The sequence below is a fragment of the Daktulosphaira vitifoliae genome, unplaced genomic scaffold (genome assembly GCF_025091365.1).
Source record: "Daktulosphaira vitifoliae isolate Bord-2020 unplaced genomic scaffold, ASM2509136v1 Scaffold_3, whole genome shotgun sequence".
Lineage (NCBI taxonomy): Eukaryota > Metazoa > Arthropoda > Insecta > Hemiptera > Phylloxeridae > Daktulosphaira > Daktulosphaira vitifoliae.
Genome location: NW_026099574.1, coordinates 10,264,756 through 10,284,436, shown reverse-complemented (window position 1 = coordinate 10,284,436; position 19,681 = coordinate 10,264,756). Strand labels below are relative to the sequence as shown.

Here is a 19,681-nt window from a genome sequence, read left to right as displayed (position 1 = left end):
AAAAAAAAAAATTTGTCCCGACGACCTATCTTCTATGCGCAAAAGGCTACCGTATTTAAAAATATGCTATTTTTTATTAAAATTCTAGGTTTTGTATTTTATTTTATTTTAAAATATTTTATTAGGGGAATAAACTGACTTTCATGAATATTATATAATTTCATTGACATAGAATAAAGTTCATAAGACATATGATATTATACTTATTAACATTTTTTACTTTTTTAAAGTCGAAAAAGTAATTTTTAAATTTGAGTTAGCTTAAATAGCCAATTTTATCATGCAACAAAAAGCAACGAATAGTTGCCGAATGGGTAACACCTTGATCTTTCACGCCTAGGGTACGAGGTTCAAATCCGTTTGTGGCTTCTAAAATTTTGCATTTTTTTTTTGAGTTAAAATAGAATTTTCAAATCATTTGATATTTATCTCATTTAGATTCAATAATTTCAATAAATATAAATCTTATCACTATAGTCTCCCCCCCTCGTATTATAATTATATTTTTGATAATATGCTCAATTGAGTAAATCTTTTTAACTACTTTGGTTTGATTNTGGCTACGATTTATTTTGCCAACCCTCACTAGACCTACTCCCTCACTAGACCTACTTTTTTCAACGATATGTCAAATGATTCATTTAAGTTTATGATATTTAAGTTATTACTCTTAAAAATCAAAAAAAATATTCCTTATTCAAATAAAAAGTAGCTTAACTAGATTTGTCCATACAAACAATTAAAATCATTAATTTTTAATATTCTTAAATTATTTATTGTCGAATTAAATTTGATATGATAAAAGTATTCAACTACAAAAGTAAATAATTTTACTTTATAATTTATTAATTTTTTAACTCTATTTCTGTGTGCTACTACCAGTCTATAATATGCCAAATTTTTTAGTAATATGTTGCTATATAAATCATAAATTTAAAAAAAAAATGATTTTTAGTTTCACCTGAAGTTAACGATGGAGTTTTACAATTATAATTATATTTTTGATAATATGCTCAATTGAGTAAATCTTTTTAACTACTTTGGTTTGATTGGTTCATTTAATTAAAGTAAATTATTAAAATTAATTAAGTTCTGAATATTTCAATTGCAGAATTTTTTGAAACACCAAAAGTTATTAGGATATGATTACTATTCTTTCTATTTCAGTTATCTTTTACGATAAAAATGCCAAAATATCGAATTTTTCTGACAAATGTACTGTAATTAGTAATTATAAAATTTCCAGATTGCATATTAATCTTAAAAATTTCATTTTTTTCAATTTAATAATGTCAATTTCAAACTTGCAAGTTGAACTATAAGTTATGGTAACAAATTCATTTTTTAGCTTCGATGCGAAGCTGAGAAGGTATTTTTCATTAAAACTTTCACTTTAAAAGACAATAAAAAATAGGTTCAAAATGATTACCTTTAACATATTAAAAATCAAAATCAGTATTAATTTAATACAATTTTTTTTGTTCTTAATTATTTTTTTTTATATGTAAATACTTATTTTTTAATAATAAGTAATAATATTAAAACTTAGAAGTAATAGAAAAAGTTTAATTGCACATTTGAAAACATCACGAAAAGTTTATTTAGAAAAGTATATTTTTTTTCTGATGAAAGTTCCTTTTGTTTAGTGTATTTATTCATAAGTAACAAAATTTTTTTATTAAAAAGTATTGCATAAATTCCTTTAAATTTGTATACGCATTAAAAGTATATGAATATACAACTCCTTTTTATTTTTATAATATCTCCGTAAAAATTACAATATTATATTATTGAATACCACTTTCATACTCAATTTAATTACTGTAATTATTATGTATTCATATATTATAGTTATAAATCGGGGTAAAATTAAGGGAATAAGTGTTATTGTTGTTTTTGAAATAATCTACCAATTTCATTTTTTTCTATTTAATAATATCTATTTCAAACTTGCAAGTTGAGTTAAAAGTTATGGTAATAAATTCATTTTTTTTTTATTAAAACTTTCACTTTAAAGGACAAAAAGAAGTTGGTTCAAAATGATTACTTTTAACATATTAAAAATCGATAATAATTTGAAAATAATTAATTATAAAAATTATATAATATATAATTAAACGAATTACTAATCTGGATATAATTAAGGAAATAGGAGTTGATGTTGGGTTGGGTTGGTTACATTTTTAACTTTATAATGCTATAACTCATTGAAAAGTGTATGAATCAACACAATTTTTTTATGAGAAATAATATTTTTTAATAATCCCTTTTTCATTCGACATACTTTATCTTAATCAGGGTATTAATGAGGAACTAGCAGATCATGTAGCTTTTGGAATAAAACACCAATTTCTTAGAATTAAACACTATCTACAGATTTGCATCGAAGCGTTTCTTATGATAGTAATTTTAATCACTATCAGATTAAATCTATACTGGACCCAACTATGCAACGTCCCCACTATGTCGCGACTCCACTGTGCTGGGTTTTACAATTAGTTTTTGTGATTTATTTAAATATATTTATTTATTCAATTATTCTAGGTAAAATTGTTAGAAATAATTGAAAATTTATCATTTATGGCTGTGTATTATGCAACTAATAGTTCAATTTATCAAGATCGTATTTTAGAAAGAATAGTATTTAAATTTTTATTTGATCATGAGTATAATGTGAGGCATGCTGCAGCTAAATGTTTAGTAAGGTATGTACTATCGATTTTTACATTTGTAACTATAAATTTATTTATTCACTCCTTTTTCTTCTCACCTTAATTTCAACTACCTGGGGCTGGCCACCCTTATCCTAAACTTCCACTTGACACAATCTCCCACATCATCTACTCTCACATCAGCTGTCCTCATATCGCATTCAATAGCATCCCTCCATCTCTTTTTTGGCATTCCTCTACCTTTTCTTCCTTCAACATTAATTTCTATAACTGTTCTTTCAGCTTTCGATTCTTCTCTTCTCATAACATGACCAAACTATCTAAGTCTATTTTGTCTCATCCACAATTGACGCTACACCTATACTCCCTCTTATATGCTAGTTCCTTATCCTATCTTCTCTAGTCACTTCACTCATCCATCTAAGCATTCTCATCCCTGATACACTCATTCTTTGCTCTACTTTCTTATTAACCGTCCAGTATTCTGAACCATACATCATAGCTGGTCTCACTACAGTCTTGTAGAATTTACCTTTCAGCCTCATTGGAATTCTTTTATCGCATAAGACACCAGACACTTCTCTCCACTTCAACCACCCGCACTTAATCCTGTGTCTTACACCCTCGTCAATACCATTGCTCTTTTGCACAACTGACCCTAAATACTTAAAACTTTCCACCTCTCCAATCACATCCTCTCCTATTGTCACTGATCTCCTAATTTCATCTAATTTGTGTTCTCCTTTGTCAAACTCGTTCTCTATATACTCTGTTTTACGTCTGCTTATTCTTAAACCCTTTTCTTCAAGAGCTGATCTCCACACCTAAAGCTTTTGATTAAATTAAGTAATTAATTTGTTTTAATTTATTTATTTGTTCACTGTTTTAGAAAATAATAATGTATTATAAAAATTTATAGTTACAACTCTAATCATCAATATAATTTTTACCTTTAAAATATTGATTTTTTTGTTAATAGTGTTGTTCGTAATTGCTACTTTAAAATTGACTATAAACAACAAGATGTTGTAACATCTTGGGTGTGTGTTAATACGAATTTGTATTGCTCAGATTTTATTCAACTTCAAAATAGTAAGTAATTATTATTTTAGAAGATATAAATGTGGAATTATGTCAATATACATTTATTTTTTTTATGGTAAATACTAAAATTTTTAAATGAATATAATAAAATATGCAGAAAACATGAGCTAATTTTTTTGTTTTTTTATTTTGATAAATAGGTTTTATTATAAAATCTTTTTGGCTATAATAAGTCCTAATGGACAAATGGATGAAAGAAATATTTTTTATTTATACAGGAATTGAAAAAAATAGCTTTTTATAATTACTAATTTAATTGTGTCAAATTTATTGTTGAAAAAAATATATTCGGTTATTAGTGTGTATTTCACCAATGATCAATTTTTAAATTGTACATAAATAAAATGTGTCTTATTTCAAATATTATAAAACATAATTTAAGTTAATATTGCATCAAATTGTATTTAATAGTTTCATTAGACCTAAAAAAAATGTTGATACCAATATCTAATTCTAATGTTCAATATAAATGTCTGGTAGGACCTTTTATCTATTGAAACTTAATATTTAAACTGTAAAGTATACTTATTTACAATATTCTATAAATATTATCTTTAATTTTTAGTAGAAAGTAATTCATTATTCCCTGGGAGAAATCTTGATTTAATAACTCAACATTTAATATAATTTTTTGAAGACTTAAACATTTTGAATGTTTTTATATGTAAAATATTGATTTTAGATGAAGAATATGATATATATGGAGAAGCATCATTATCACGGCATATTAATCGCCTAACTAATGAACTTATAAAAAACCAATCTATGTTTGTTGTGGTTAGTTTGATAGTAACTGACAAAATTAAATAATAACATTTAAATATATTTTTTTTAGGCTGGATGCATTGAAGCATTGACATTGCTTTCTGATACTTATAAATCCCCAGCATATCCTAAAGCATGGAAATGTATTATTACTACTAAAGGATTTAATCACAATTCAACTACTAGGTAATACTTATCTTTGTGAAATATATACTTTAATATTTTATTACTATCTATCTTTTATAGTCCATGTTCTGCATTATTTACATCAGTACTTTCTTCATTAATATCATCAACAGCTCTTGATTTAGAAATGCATTCTTGGATGTTAAAACTTTCTTCAAATTTAGTTATAGGTGAGGTTTGAAAAAATCATCTTTCATTTTATAAACAAAAGTATTTTAGTCGATCAAACATTTTTATTTATAATTCAATTAAAAAAATAAAATAAAATGATTTTTTGCCTAATAAATAGTTTTTGTGAATGATTTATATTCTTTTCAATTTGCAACAATTAAAAAATTAACTTTAATTAAATCTTCTAATTTTTAATTTTTTACAACTATTTATAATAGTTGTGTAATATTAAATTAATAAATCATTTAGTGTGTTTTTAAAATATATATATATATATATATATTTTTTTTTTAGAAATAGCTAACGCTTTGCAAAGTTTGAAGGATCATAAAATTGAATTTGGTAGATATAATTGTTGGTTTGAGGATGAAAAAGTTAGTCTATGCTTTAGTTTGAACATATTATTTGACACTTATAAAAAATTAACTTTTTTTTTTAGCTAAAAAAACAATTTAATGAATTATGGACTCATGTCCTTAAATTGTTAAATATGTTTCGTAATGTGATATTAGATTATAAAGAACCTACTAACAAACCAATATCAATACAAATATCAGGTAATTTTATATTACTAAAGATTAATTTATTTATAATTTAGTAATAACTATTTAGCAGAAGACATTGAAAAGGATAAGAAAACATCAAAAGGTATGTTTTCAAGGAGTAATTATTATTATAAATTACAATCCATCACTAAAGCCTCTTATAATAATTACAAGGTAAAAATGATATTCTTATTATTATTTTTGATTAATTAAATTGATTGTTTTGTATTTTTAGTTATCTCTTGAAAATATAAGTAATGAGAAATTCATAAAATTTCTAGAATCGCTCCTTAATGCTCTTAAAGTACTCCTTAAGTATATTGCACCAACCGAATGTAACCAACATGCTGAACGTATTATTCTTTGTCTTACTTCAGTAGCTAATTTAGTTCCTGGTTATAGCTCTCAAGTTTTAGCAGAGGTATAAGTATATATCTATAAATTAACTAAAAATTATTAAGGTATTTTATTTTCAGCTATTTAAGTGCATAGTACCAAAGCATGACATAATGAAAAATCATCTATATATTAAAAAGGAGGACCAAGTGATTCAAAAAAATAATTTATTAATTCCATGTTTATACACTCAAGCATTAGAAACTCCTTATGGATATATTTCTGGTTTTATTGATTCTAAAATAAAAACTTCTCAGTTTGCAAACAAACGTTGGGAAGAACATGTTCGTAGAACTTCAATTGGTGGACAATTATTTATACCCAAATCTGACAATTTAGACTTTTCTTCGAACCTTAAATTTTTTCGACCCTTAATTATTAAATTTTTGAAGGTATATTTTTTCATTTAGTGGCTCTTTTTTTTAAATTTAATTAATAGTAAAATAAACTTATGTTATACGGTATTTAATAACAAATATATTAATAAATAAATATATTTTTAGGAATATGTCATTACTGGAGATATACTAGTGCAATCAAATATATTAGAGCTTCTCATTATTTTAATTCAGTTTAAAATAAATTTCAATATTATTGATCCAAAACAAGAATTTTTAAATTTTTTGTTTAATCAGTTTGATTATCTAGAAAATGGTCTAATAAGGTTTGTTTTATTAACATTGTTTCTTTATGATAATTCTTTATGTTTTTTGTAATTTATTTTGTTCATTTATACATCTAGAAATCCTGAAGTTTTAATTTCAAAAATATTTAATTTATTTATCCATTTATCAACAGACAAAAGTAAATCAAATAATTTAATTTCTGAAGCTATTCGGTTATGTGATGGACTTATGGCTAGTGGATATCCTCCTGATTTATATTGTATGTACATTTCTTTTGAGTTATTATACTTATAGTAGACATATTTAAATTAAGTGTTTTCAGCTGAATTTTAGCAACTTTACTTACAGAGTGACTGACCTAAATTGAAAAGTTAAATAAATTATTATTGATAATTATTTTTATTCTTGTGTACTACAGTTTTGATATCTTAAATCATTATTTTCTGTTTATACATATTAAAGTAATATGAGGATGAAAAAAAGTTTCACTTGTTAATTTTTGGCATGATAACTACTGCAAAAAAGGGCATTTTTAATTTCCTGATTTGGACATATGTCGTTTACATTAAATTTACTAAGTAAATAAAAAGTTAAATTATAATGAATCAATCATATAAGTCTTATATGATTGATTAATTATAATTAACTTTATTGATTGTAGATATTATATCAAAAGAAATCCAAGTTTTTACAATAACAATGTAGTAATTTTAAATGATTTTATTATAGCATTATTTCAACTCTAGTTAATATTATTGAGACTACTAAATATAATTTTGTTACTATTATGAAATAAATAATTTATATTTAACTTTTATTCACTAATCTCTGAATCTCTGAATAAATCCATAATTTTATTTGTAAATTATTAATCAGTATTTTAACATGTGCTTATCATAGTACTTATTGTAGTTTTCAATGCAATACCACATATCTTCAAAATAGAATTTTTTTTAATATCTGTAAACATATTTTACTGATTTAAGAATGACGATATTGTCATTAATATATGTGCAGTGTCATATATCTAAGACACAAAAAAGTGAGATATTGTTTATATGGTGTTAACATAATACTACATGGAACATATTTTATATATTATCATTTACAATTCAATAACATGTTTCTAGACATTTGAAAAAAAAATTATTTTTTAATTGCATTGACAATGACATTTGTTCAATTCTTTTTTTAAAGTTATCTTACTGGATTAATTTTGAGATTTTCAATCAAATTTTAGTGCTAAATTAATTTTTTAAATATTACTAATAGTTCTAGTTTAATTAAAATAATTTAAATGTCATTTTTAGGTATTCCAGCTATATTGCCTATAGTTGAGAATGTATATGTATTGAAATCTGCATTTATGGTGAATTCCTCTGATTTAAAAGAACTAGATGCCCAAAGAGAAATGTTATTTGCTATGTTATTGAGATTATGTCAATTTAATGAAGTCAGTTAAGCTCAATTTTTTTTAGTTTTGTTGTATTTTAATTATGTATAATAAAGATTTGTACTATTTTCAAAAAGGTTATTAATATTCTTAGCTTGGTTATAATGGAGGGCAGTGAGGAAAAATGGAGAAAACAGTCTAGACAACTGTTTGACACACTTTATACTTCATTTGGAGGATGTAAAATTCAAGCATCATTGCCTTCTTTACTTAATTTGCTATTAACTTTGCATCCATCTTCTTATAGTCTTCAACAACAACTCCATGTTTTGTTTAATACTTGTTATGATGTTGAAGTATGAAATATAGTTCTTTTAATAACTTTATATTTTCTAATCTATGGTGTGTCTTACATTTAAGAAATGTACTTTGGAACCTTGGTTGAATACAATACTCTCAAATTTGATTATTATATGTATTCAAAGATCTGAAGACGTACTTCTACAAAGGATTTCCGAAATTGATATATTTATTAGTTCTAATTTATTTGAACTTGCTACACAAACTGATCCATTAAATGCATCAATGTTTAACAAGAACCGTCTTCCTGGTGAACAAACATTTGCTAAGTAAAATTTTATTATTAATAGGTATTAAATACTATTTTGTCTTAAGAAATGGGACCAATAAATTGATGGAAACTAGAATAAATACTTTATTTAATTTCCTTCTCCTTAAAAAATATTTTTATTCAACATATAACATAAAAGCTTAGCATTTTAAAGTCTAATTTCTGATTGGGATTATAGCTAATGCATAGAATGGAAAATATTTTAAGTTTGCCATTTTAGAATAATTTGATAGTTAATTGTGTTACAGGTTTTTATTTAGAGTGATTTATTTATCTGTTAATGATATAAAAATATTTCATGGACAACCTCAAACTAATAGTGATAGTAAAGTTGGTCTATTATCAGAGTTTTTGTTAACTTGTCAGTATATAGTTCAATCTGGTAATTTTTTTATAATGTGAAATTTTAAGATTGAATTTATTTACTGTTTTGTTGTTTATGTAGGTAATTTTCAAAAAGTTGTTAAAGCATTACAAATTTTAATGAACGATCCAGTATTCAAAATATTACATAAAAACATTTTTACTTTAACTATGATGTACCCTATTCTTGTTTTACATTGGGTACAATTTATTGGACTTTTGGAGTATGATAATATTGATTTTTGGAAATCATTAATTTGGATAAACTCTGTTGAAAAAGAGTAATTTTTTTTATAAATATATTAAAAACTTTTGTCTATATATAAATTGAATTTTTTTATTTATAGGAAAAAAAACTGTTTTTATTTAAGTGTAGTTCAAAAAGGTTGTTTCTTAATCTTATGTGAGATATTAGTGAGTATAGTTAAATTTTAATCATTATTGAAAATTATTATTTTTCGATTTATCCATTACTTACATTTTATTTTTTTAAGTTTTGAAAGTACTAGTCTTATAACCCTAATTAAAATATATTTAAAACTTAAATTTCAGAACTAAAATTTAATGTCGATTCTTACATGGTCAAAAACTGATTTTTTAATGCCATTGATTTAAAATAAACAATTAATTACATTTACTCATTTTTATTTAAACACAATAAGTACTGGAAAGTTAAATTTTAATTTATTTTAAATTTTTTAGGAAAAATTCAGGTACTTTGATGGCTTTTATATCATATACATTATATATATATATATATTAGGGTGGTCCTTAGCTTATAGGTGTAGAATTATTTTTTTCGAAATTTGATCGGGCCACCCCCCCAATTTGTTCTAAACTATAAAAAAATGGTTCATACTTAATTTCGTTAATTTTGGTCAACCCTAAGCCGTGCCTCAAGAGGGTTGAAAACTCGGTAATAAGGGTAGTTTTTCAGTTATTGTGGTTTATCTCAAAAACTATGACATTTACGTAAACGTTTATAAGAAAAAAATTGTAGATATTAATATTCTAAATAATAAAGTTCATTACTAAAAAAGTCGTAAGTCAAGTATTTACCTCGTAAAAGTTAAAAGTTCAAACATTTTTTAAAAAAGGTGTTTTTCAGTTTTTTGCGATTAAATCCGAAAGTATTAACTATAGAAAAAAATAACTTATTATAAAATGTTTTTAAAATTAAATTTACAATAATATTTGTTATAAGTGTTTTTCTCATAAAACGACTCATTCTATCACAAAATAACAAAAACTCGGTTTTATACTATAATAAATTTTATATTGACAAAATAATAGATTATTTTGGCTTATTTATAAGAAAAATAAAAATAACACACTTCCAGTACATATTAGCTTGAATGTGAAACTGAGAAAGTATTTATTTATTTTTTTATGTGTTATAAAAAATATTGTAATTTTAATAAATGCAAGGTTAAAATTTCGCTATAAAATAAATAATATTAAAATTCTCTAGAGAGAGTACTTCTTTTTGCATCAGGATATTTCTTACGATAGTCATAAACCGATTGTATTAAAAATTGTTTTTGTTCTTCATCTTTAGTAATTATTTCATTGAAATTACTTATTAATTGAACTCCTCGTTCAGCTGCATCGTTGATGACTTTCAACTGATTAAATAAAGATTTACCTTTTTGGTAATTATCATTTTCATTCCAATCTAACGGATTTTGGTTCAAAAAATCGGTGGCAATGTTAAATCTTTCAAATAACTTTATCGATGAACTATTTATAAATTCATAAATTTGTTTATTTTTTAGAGACGCATAATTATTTATTGGAACAACATAACGCTTAATTACATTTGCATTGTCATCGTGATTTTTTAGTGACTGTACCATTTTTAATTTCATTGATAAAGGAATATTTGAATCAAAAAATGATAATCCTGCTACTTCGGGAGTTAGGTACCACAAGTGACCACAAAATTTTTTTAATGCAATTTTTGATATATTTTTATCTATTTTTTCATATTCAATCAAACAATGAACAAATGAAAGATCTTGATAAGGTGCTTCAATTGCAACATGTGAGCGAAACCATCTTTCAATATAAACACATATTATAAATATACAAATATCTCGACATGCTCTTTCTTGTTCTGCGGTCATATGAAATTGTTTTCTAAAAATATATATTTTTAGGCAATATATCGCTTTGGACATCCATCGGGCGTGATGGAATGCTCCCGGAACTCGAAACAATATACTGCGATGTGGGATTCCTCCTAGGAAAATTATAGACAGTTCTAATAGCTCTCTATAATCTTCTCTAAACTGTTTTTCTTTTGAAATAATTAGCGAAAATTCAAGTACACGTTGTTTGGCATCGCATAATTTTTCACTAACATATTTATCTTCTATACCTGGATTGAATTTATTTGTATTTATGTTACTCCAGCCTTCTTGGAATTTTTTAAAAAGTTGAACATTAGGCCCTGAGGTTGAACCAAATTTTTCTTCGAAAATACTTTTTAAAACAATTTCATAAATATGATGTCGACAAAGTAAATACAACAAATCTTTTTCAAGACGTTGTTCTAATAATATACATGTGCCTTTTAATCTACCGGTGTTTGAAGACGTAGTATCACAGCAAACAGCTACAACTGAGTTTTTTAGGCCCCATTCTTCAATTGATTCATATACTTTTATAGCCTGTTCCTCTCCAGTTCCTTCTGATAATTTTGGTACACCTAGAAGTTGTTCATGATCCCCACTAGAAATAATTATTGGTAATCGGTCAACAAGATCTTTTGAAGTTAACGAAGGAAGCAATTTGCCATCCCAGTGTACGACTGCATTACTAAATAAGCTAATTTGAAAATTTTCACGTAAATTTAAAGCTCGTTCTTTACGTAACTTTTCACGTTCTCTATGTATTGACGAACGATTTATTACCAAACTATCAACGTTTTGACCAAATGCTTCAGCCGCTGCCATAAGTAAATGAGTGGCGTCTCTGTCACTGATCATACATCTATCCAATGCAGCTACAAGTTTGTTAGTGAGAAACTGTTTTGAAGCTCGTTTACTAGTAGATGGACCAGGTTCACATAATGTTTTCTCAAAAATTAAATCATCATTGGTCGACATGATTTGACTATCATCGTCAGTGTCACTTTCTGACGATCCTGAATAAAACTTAACTGTATCATCTGCAATTATTATTCATAAACAATATAATATAATAGAACATTTATAAGTTAATTAAACACTTACACGATGCTTTTATTTCATCATAAGTACGTTTTTTTCTTTTTTCTGTTTTTTCAAAGCGTAAATACTTTTTTTGTTCAGCTTGATATGAATCATAATCGATTCCACTCAACGATCCCGGACGACCTTTTTCACGTTGACGAATTAAAAATTGTTTATCCAACTCAATACTCATCAGATTCATAGCGTCAGCATGTGCTATATCAAAAAGGTCGTCAAATTTATCGATAAAACAATTTTCTTTTTTTTTTTGAGTATCAGTTTGTCGTGATGCATTTTTTTGCAAACTTCGCCATTCGTCGTAAATTGCTTCCAATTTTAATATACAGTGACGTACTTCACGAGTTGGAATGCGAGCTTTTTGCCAAAATATTAAAACCTCATCTATTACTAATCGTGCACTATCACGAATGCTTAATTTGACTTCACGTATATTATGAAACAATACTCTAAGAACTTGTATATTAGAAGGTAATTTACAGCCAAAAATTTGATGGACAGTATGACCTAATAAATAAATCTGTTTACGCAAATTTACTTTGTGTGACATATTACAACACTACTTTTAATATTAAATAATAAAAGAAAAACGTAGAAAATAACAAAAATTACACTTAATCAGCGTTAAAACGAACAAAATATAAACAAAAACTTGGTACCAAGCCCGTTCAAATGCTGCAATAGGTATTTGCGAGTATAAACGAGTTTTAAACTATTGTAATAGTATAATTTTACTTATTGGTTACAATCAAACCTATTATCGAAGAATTATCAACAGGTGTAATCTAACAATAGGTGACAAAAATATATTAATTTTATATGATTTTGATAATTTTTAAAAACAGATAGTGAAACATTTAAGATTCTAAATCAATAATGATACCTAAAAAGCTTGATAAAATAAAACACGTTTTGATACCTATACAATAAGATTAAAAATAAAAATCAACTTTTTTTTTAAACATTACACAATGAGAATACTGATGAGAGGATTACCTCGTTGACATAAATAAGCCAAAATAATCTATTATTTTGTCAATATAAAATTTATTATAGTATAAAACCGAGTTTTTGTTATTTTGTGATAGAATGAGTCGTTTTATGAGAAAAACACTTATAACAAATATTATTGTAAATTTAATTTTAAAAACATTTTATAATAAGTTATTTTTTTCTATAGTTAATACTTTCGGATTTAATCGCAAAAAACTGAAAAACACCTTTTTTAAAAAATGTTTGAACTTTTAACTTTTACGAGGTAAATACTTGACTTACGACTTTTTTAGTAATGAACTTTATTATTTAGAATATTAATATCTACAATTTTTTTCTTATAAACGTTTACGTAAATGTCATAGTTTTTGAGATAAACCACAATAACTGAAAAACTACCCTTATTACCGAGTTTTCAACCCTCTTGAGGCACGGCTTAGGGTTGACCAAAATTAACGAAATTAAGTATGAACCATTTTTTTATAGTTTAGAACAAATTGGGGGGGTGGCCCGATCAAATTTCGAAAAAAAAAAATAAGGACCACCCTAATATATATATATACAGGATGATTGATTAATTATGCCTCACAAATTAACTCTGAAAATAAAAGAGTTATCTTTTTATTTAGTTTTTATGAAATATTATATTTCTGTCTTGGGCTGCTCTGTGAGTAAAATTACATTTTTATGATCATGCCTTATGCTTTAAATCAGTATCAACTTTCAATTTTCAAATGGTAACCCTATTTTATTTTGTTCAATTATTAGCGAGCTATGATTCATTAAAGTTTAGAGAACATGAATATTACTCACGTTAATTTATAAAAGACACGCAAATTTTACGGATCGTAACTAATAATTGCTACCGGTTTATAATAATACAGTGATCTGTTATATAAAATATAATACACCGATAATATTTATCGGTACACTAAATATTAATGTTTCTGTATTTACCCGAATACTGTTTTATTTGTTATATTTAGAATTTATTAAAATTGATTTTTTTTTTAAATTTTTTTTTTATGCTAAACAAGATTAATAAAAAAAAAAACTGGGTTGCTATTTAAAAAACTTAAGTTGATATTGATTTATGGGTTAAGGGATGAAGATATAATATTTATTTTTCTTGTCAAGTAGCTTAACATTTAAAATTGATTTATAACAATTAAAATAATTACATATATAACACTAATATTTTTGAAGGAAATTCGTGAGGCATAGTTTATCAATCACCATGTATATATATATATATATATATATATATAACTATTTAATAAAAAGAATACTACACAAATCATTTTATGACCATTTAAGTAAAAAAAATGTACATACTTACTCTACCTAGTTTTAATTCCCTTTAGAATTTAAATACCAGCATTCCATTTTTTTTTTAATTAAAAATTTAATTTTTAAACTTCTAGAGTAAAAAAGTTAGTATTGAAAATAATTTGTTAAAATGGTTTTTATCTGAGTGTGCCGTTCAACTTCTACAACTAGGTAATGAGACATCTGCTCAAGAGCTTCTTAATTGTGTTAATAAAGACTCTACTTTAAGTCTTATTCACTTAACAGCTATCAAAGAAAAATGTGTTGGTGATAAGGTAAGTAGTAATGCAAATAAAAAAAATTTCTTAAACTATTTTTAAATTATTATTTTAGATGAATTTAACAAATGAGCTGCTAAGGATTATGAATGAAGCACATCCTGCTCATTGTGGAGAAGTAATCAAATTAATTTTGCCTTCTTTATTAGAAGATCCTCATTTAGCAGTATCCCAGTTTGCTAGCTCCATTGCTATAAGGTTTGTTACATTAGTAGTTAACAATAATAATTTGACTCTTACTATAAAATATAGCATTAAATCAAATTTAGTAAATTATTGAACAAAATTCAATGTTATTGAAATATATTTCAGAAAAATGGAATACCTCTTAACATTACCAATAAGTATTAGTTCTAATCAGTTAAGTAGTGATGAAACTAAAAATATTCTGGATTATTTTAATAAGTCAAATATTTCTATCAAAAAGTAAGCAAAAACAATAGATAATGTTCGCGGTATTAGATTATTTTTCTGTTTTGTTTTTAGTCGTTATTGTATATTGATATCATTATTCAACAAGTTTGGAACTCAGTGTTATAATTTTTCAAGTATAGAAGTTGATCAAAATAAAATAATTAATATATCAGATATAAAAAATGTTGAGATTGATAAAAATTGGTTTTTTGAACAAGTTAAAAGCAGGTAGTTTTAATTTTTTTTTTTAGTTTTACTGAAAAAAAAAAATGTTTTATTTTCTTAATATTAGATGCTGTCGTAATGATTGCCCTAGCTTTGAATCTGCTAAATTGTTGTCAAATCTACCACTGCAAGATGCCGTTTCCATAATGAGATCTGATGGTTTTAACTATGATATTCTACAACATTGTTTTACTATTTCGACCCTCATTTCAATTGAGGTATATTTGTAGTCAGTGAAGACACAGTTATTTTAGAATATTTTCTTTTTATACCTGAGAAGCAGCAAGAAAATAATCCTGGCTTTATGTTTATTTTTAATTATTTCTATTATCTTGTATATTACATGATTCATTAAAAATAAATTTTAGAACTGGAAAAAAATATCTGAAGAATCCTCTAATTTAGAACTTTGTCCATTATTTGTTGCTGCAAGATTTGTACTCATAGAACATGTCCAAAAAACTTGTAGTTCTTTGCCTAAATTCCATCAGGTTAATCGAGTGAATTATTTATTTAAATTAAAGTAAATTTATAACATTGTTTTGTAGATTTTTCTGCCTCTAAATGATAAATTAAATGAAAAACAAGTTTCCTATAAAACTCAAATGTATGAATTGTTTGCTGATAAATCAATGATAAAAGTAATATTACATATTATACCAGCGGTAACAACATTTTTAGAATGTGTCAAAAATTTATCCAAGTATAAAGCTAAAGGTCATATCATATTAATGAATTCAAATAAAACACTTATAAAGTTTACAGTTTTTATTGTTGAAGTGAGTTTATATTATATAAGGACTCGGAGTTAATGAACTTAACACTTTATGTATTTTATGTACACTTTATGTACTTAACACTTAACACTTTAATGAATGAAAAATCGGTAATTCATTTCATGAGGTTTACAAAAAGAATTCAAATTTTTCTCGTAGGAAATTTTTTTACAAGTAATGTTATTTTTAAATTTTTCAGTAGTTAATTTTAATTATAATTTTTTTTATATTAAAATGAAATTTTTTTAAATTATTTTACATTATTCAATATTTTTGGTCATTATTTCCTATTTTGAGTTTTTTATTTCTTGTTATTTTATTATTTTTCATTAGATATTTTACAATTTATGTAATGTTTTTATTAAAAAACCTTAAAAATTAAAATTTTTTTGTATTATTCAAAGTTATTTTTTGTCATATCTCATTTAAAATTATTGATTATTTTTAAGGGTTTTTTTTTTTGTTCTTTAAGTCATTTTTGTTACTTTTATTAGTAATTTATATGGTTCTAAGGTCATTAACTTCTGAGTCCTAGTTATAAATTATCATGATTAATGTTATTCATACGATTATAAAGAACTAAAAAGAAATTATGAAATACTACTTTTTTTACATCACTTGATACTTTTGCAGTTATTAAAATGGAAATTATACACAAAAACTGCAGCAGCCAGTATGATACAACTTCTTTTACAATGCACTTATTGTATTTTTGATGTTTGTGAGTTAGCCAATGATTTTTGTTCAACTGAATTAGGATCAATTGCATCTACTTTAATTTCAGTAGTTGAATTTATCACTGAAGATATACTTCCATTGGAGTCAAACGACTGTAAATATTATAAATAAGTTTATTGAATAGATTATGTACTTTTTCTTATTTTTTTGTAGATTTTAAAGAAAAACCTGAATTATTTTCCATTTGTCAACAGCTATCATCATTGGTTTCTTGGGTAGAAAAATCTTGCCCTAAAACTTCAACTATTTATTTAAATCATATTACATGGTATTTAAATTTTAGTGGAAAACATAAAAATACCAAAAATTGACTTTAATTTATTTTCATAGTTCTATAATACAAATTTTAAGTCGCCATCCATTAATTAATGGCTATGTAAGGGTACCTCCTGAAGCATGGAAAATACTGCAGAATAAATCTAGAGTCCCTAAATTCATTATACCAACAATTCCTGTGGACATATTTAAAGATGTAGATATATTAAAACAGTTCATATCTAGATTAAGTGTTGTAGGTTGGAATAGCAAACAACAATTTGAAGAAACATGGATGATATTATTGAGTGTATTGGTACCATCAAGTGAAGCTAATGTACCTAAAGAAGAATTAATTTCTCAAATTCAGGTGAAATATCAAAAATATAAAAAATATTGTTTTAACTTATTTATAATATTATTGAAAAAATAGGCTAGCAGTACTGCTGTCAATGGAATTACACAGTTATTTAGTCAAGCACTATTTGAAAATTATCCTGGAGATACCACCAAAGATACTTTTTTACATGTCTCTAGAGATTCACCGCTTGAATTATCTCATCATAAGTACTTATATCACTTTTTTTTGTTTTTGAAGATTCATTGTTTTTCTAATTATTTTAAATTAAAAAAAGGTGGTTTATTAAATTAGAAGAAGTTAATGAACTAATTTATGCTACCTATAGTAAGTTTAAGCGCACAGCAAGTAAAGAATGTTTATTAGACCGTTTAGATAATAGAGCCAATATTGAAAGAATTCATGATCAACATAGGTTTGTATGATTGAAAAATACAATTTTGTATTATTGAGTATTTTATCTATTTAATTTATGAATTAGATATAGTTATCACCAATTATCTGTAAAGTTTTTACAATCTATAATAACAGATGATGGGAAGAATATTCGTAATACCACTAATACTAAAGACTCGAGTATGTTGAATTTTTGTTTATTAGTGTAGTACTAAAAACTGTAGTATTTACCACAATATACAGTATTCCCATTAATTATTTTAATTTTTAGATTTTAAGATGCAATTATATGAAAGAATGAAAATTATAAAGGACAGTAGTTTAGACTTAACTTCATGTATATCACTTTTAAAAGAAGTTTTTAATCAGTGGATGGAATCAAAAGTAAATACTTGTTCACCAAATTTTATGCAAAAACATTTTTGATGCTTTAGCAATTGAAAAAAAAATTGTATTATTAAAATTATACTTGTGTATTTCAGATGATTAGAAATTCTTAGTTTGTTACATTAAAAATTATGTAAAAAAATCAACTTTAAAACTTTATGATGATAATTTCCTTGTAAAATAAAACTTTTAGTTTTATTTAAAAGAAAATTATCTAAACTAAAATTGGAAAAAATAAATAACAAAAACATTTTTGAAATTAATAAATTTTGTATTTCAAAAATATTTCAATAAAATTGAATGGGCTAATTTATTGCTGTTAAATAAATAAATATAAAAATTTCTTGAAAAAATTATTATTTTGTTGTAATTTTGTATTGGTATATAATTTTTTTACAATTTTTAATTCAAGTTTATTATTAAATAAATATATTTAGACACGGGGTTCTCAGTCACAAATCAGTGAAATGATCAAGTGTTTACTTGTAATATCAGATTTGTTTACTGAAATTGAACAATATATTTGGATGTTGAATGTGTGTTTAGAATTATCTCAAACACACCATCAAGAAGATATAATTTTGCATCAGTATGTTATTATTGGTGCAGCTAAAGCTATGGCTATTTCTAATGTAACGGTAATGCTCTTTTGAATATTTTCACTTTTCATAATTGTGTATTATTTAATCATTTTTCTAACAAAGATTATAAGATTATATAGATTAATAAAGATTAACTCTTTAAATTTAAATTATGTTTAAAATATTTTTTTTAGTAAAAATTTTATAATTTTGTAATGTTATAAAATATTTTTTTTCTATCATTAATTAGTTAAATTATTCAAAGAAATAATATGATTAAAAAAAAATTAATTTTTAGGATTTGAATAATAGGGAAAAAGTTTTAAAACTAATAGAAAATGGTTTAAAGTCAAATTGTCGATTAACTCAATTAGCTGCTTTGCATGGACTTCTATATTTATTGGAAGGATGTTATAATAGTACATATTTACAAAATAACTTAGAAATAATTCAAATCGCAGTGGATTTTGTTCAGAAACATTTGTGCACTGAATATTCTATGCTGTGTGTATTTTATTATTAATATTGTTTTATACAGGGAAATCAGTTGTTTTAAATAAAGACAAAAATAGAAAATTGTTTCATTACTTACTGAACACCTTAAGTAAAATAAAATTCTGTATATGTATATATTAATGTCTAAATGTAATTATAGATATGAATATGAATGGCAGCTTTGTGTAATATCAATTGCTTTTTATGTCGCTGAACACAATACAAATAATATTGATAATTCTTTGCTCATTTCACTTGAAGGATTGACTAAAGTAGTATCATCATCTAGAAATTTTATTATATATCAAGCTCTCATTCAGGTATAATATTTTTATATTTCATTAATGTTATTTATTTTAATTATTAGTTTT

At 24.5% G+C, this 19,681-nt stretch overlaps 2 protein-coding genes across 3 annotated transcripts in view; one reads left to right on the top strand and one right to left on the bottom strand.

The window, feature by feature from the left end:
• LOC126901364 (huntingtin) overlaps positions 1–19,681 on the top strand; it is a 30,205-nt gene that overhangs the window by 7,026 nt on the left and 3,498 nt on the right. Inside the window, exons 12-46 of one of the 2 annotated variants that reach the window (XM_050677772.1) lie at positions 2,545–2,705; positions 3,652–3,764; positions 4,459–4,553; positions 4,612–4,727; positions 4,788–4,897; positions 5,193–5,272; positions 5,338–5,455; positions 5,514–5,617; positions 5,679–5,864; positions 5,920–6,231; positions 6,343–6,503; positions 6,582–6,724; positions 7,776–7,918; positions 7,996–8,214; positions 8,279–8,487; positions 8,738–8,871; positions 8,935–9,133; positions 9,200–9,266; positions 14,503–14,682; positions 14,741–14,883; positions 14,998–15,111; positions 15,172–15,327; positions 15,392–15,542; positions 15,693–15,815; positions 15,873–16,103; positions 16,734–16,932; positions 16,992–17,106; positions 17,169–17,463; positions 17,527–17,660; positions 17,729–17,866; positions 17,933–18,027; positions 18,119–18,231; positions 18,672–18,872; positions 19,114–19,319; positions 19,471–19,630. In XM_050677772.1, the coding sequence (XP_050533729.1) occupies positions 2,545–2,705; positions 3,652–3,764; positions 4,459–4,553; positions 4,612–4,727; positions 4,788–4,897; positions 5,193–5,272; positions 5,338–5,455; positions 5,514–5,617; positions 5,679–5,864; positions 5,920–6,231; positions 6,343–6,503; positions 6,582–6,724; positions 7,776–7,918; positions 7,996–8,214; positions 8,279–8,487; positions 8,738–8,871; positions 8,935–9,133; positions 9,200–9,266; positions 14,503–14,682; positions 14,741–14,883; positions 14,998–15,111; positions 15,172–15,327; positions 15,392–15,542; positions 15,693–15,815; positions 15,873–16,103; positions 16,734–16,932; positions 16,992–17,106; positions 17,169–17,463; positions 17,527–17,660; positions 17,729–17,866; positions 17,933–18,027; positions 18,119–18,231; positions 18,672–18,872; positions 19,114–19,319; positions 19,471–19,630 (5,424 nt within the window). Of the gene's footprint in view, positions 1–2,544; positions 2,706–3,651; positions 3,765–4,458; positions 4,554–4,611; positions 4,728–4,787; positions 4,898–5,192; positions 5,273–5,337; positions 5,456–5,510; positions 5,618–5,678; positions 5,865–5,919; positions 6,232–6,342; positions 6,504–6,581; positions 6,725–7,775; positions 7,919–7,995; positions 8,215–8,278; positions 8,488–8,737; positions 8,872–8,934; positions 9,134–9,199; positions 9,267–14,502; positions 14,683–14,740; positions 14,884–14,997; positions 15,112–15,171; positions 15,328–15,391; positions 15,543–15,692; positions 15,816–15,872; positions 16,104–16,733; positions 16,933–16,991; positions 17,107–17,168; positions 17,464–17,526; positions 17,661–17,728; positions 17,867–17,932; positions 18,028–18,118; positions 18,232–18,671; positions 18,873–19,113; positions 19,320–19,470; positions 19,631–19,681 lie in introns of both variants that reach the window. The other variant, XM_050677771.1, reaches the window with a different exon arrangement.
• LOC126901366 (uncharacterized) lies at positions 10,158–12,962 on the bottom strand. Its single transcript, XM_050677776.1, has 2 exons — positions 12,089–12,962; positions 10,158–12,024 (listed from the first exon to the last, which is right to left on the bottom strand). The coding sequence occupies exons 1-2, from the start codon at positions 12,633–12,635 to the stop codon at positions 10,310–10,312; spliced, it is 2,262 nt and encodes a 753-aa protein (XP_050533733.1). The 5' UTR covers positions 12,636–12,962; the 3' UTR covers positions 10,158–10,309.

Coding starts and splice junctions, on each gene's coding strand:
- LOC126901366 (XM_050677776.1), bottom strand. CDS start 12,635: ATGTCACACAAAGTAAATTTGCGTAAACAGATTTATTTATTAGGTCAT. Junction 12,025..12,088: donor TGATGAAATAAAAGCATCGT/GTAAGTGTTTAA, acceptor TAATAATTGCAG/ATGATACAGTTAAGTTTTAT.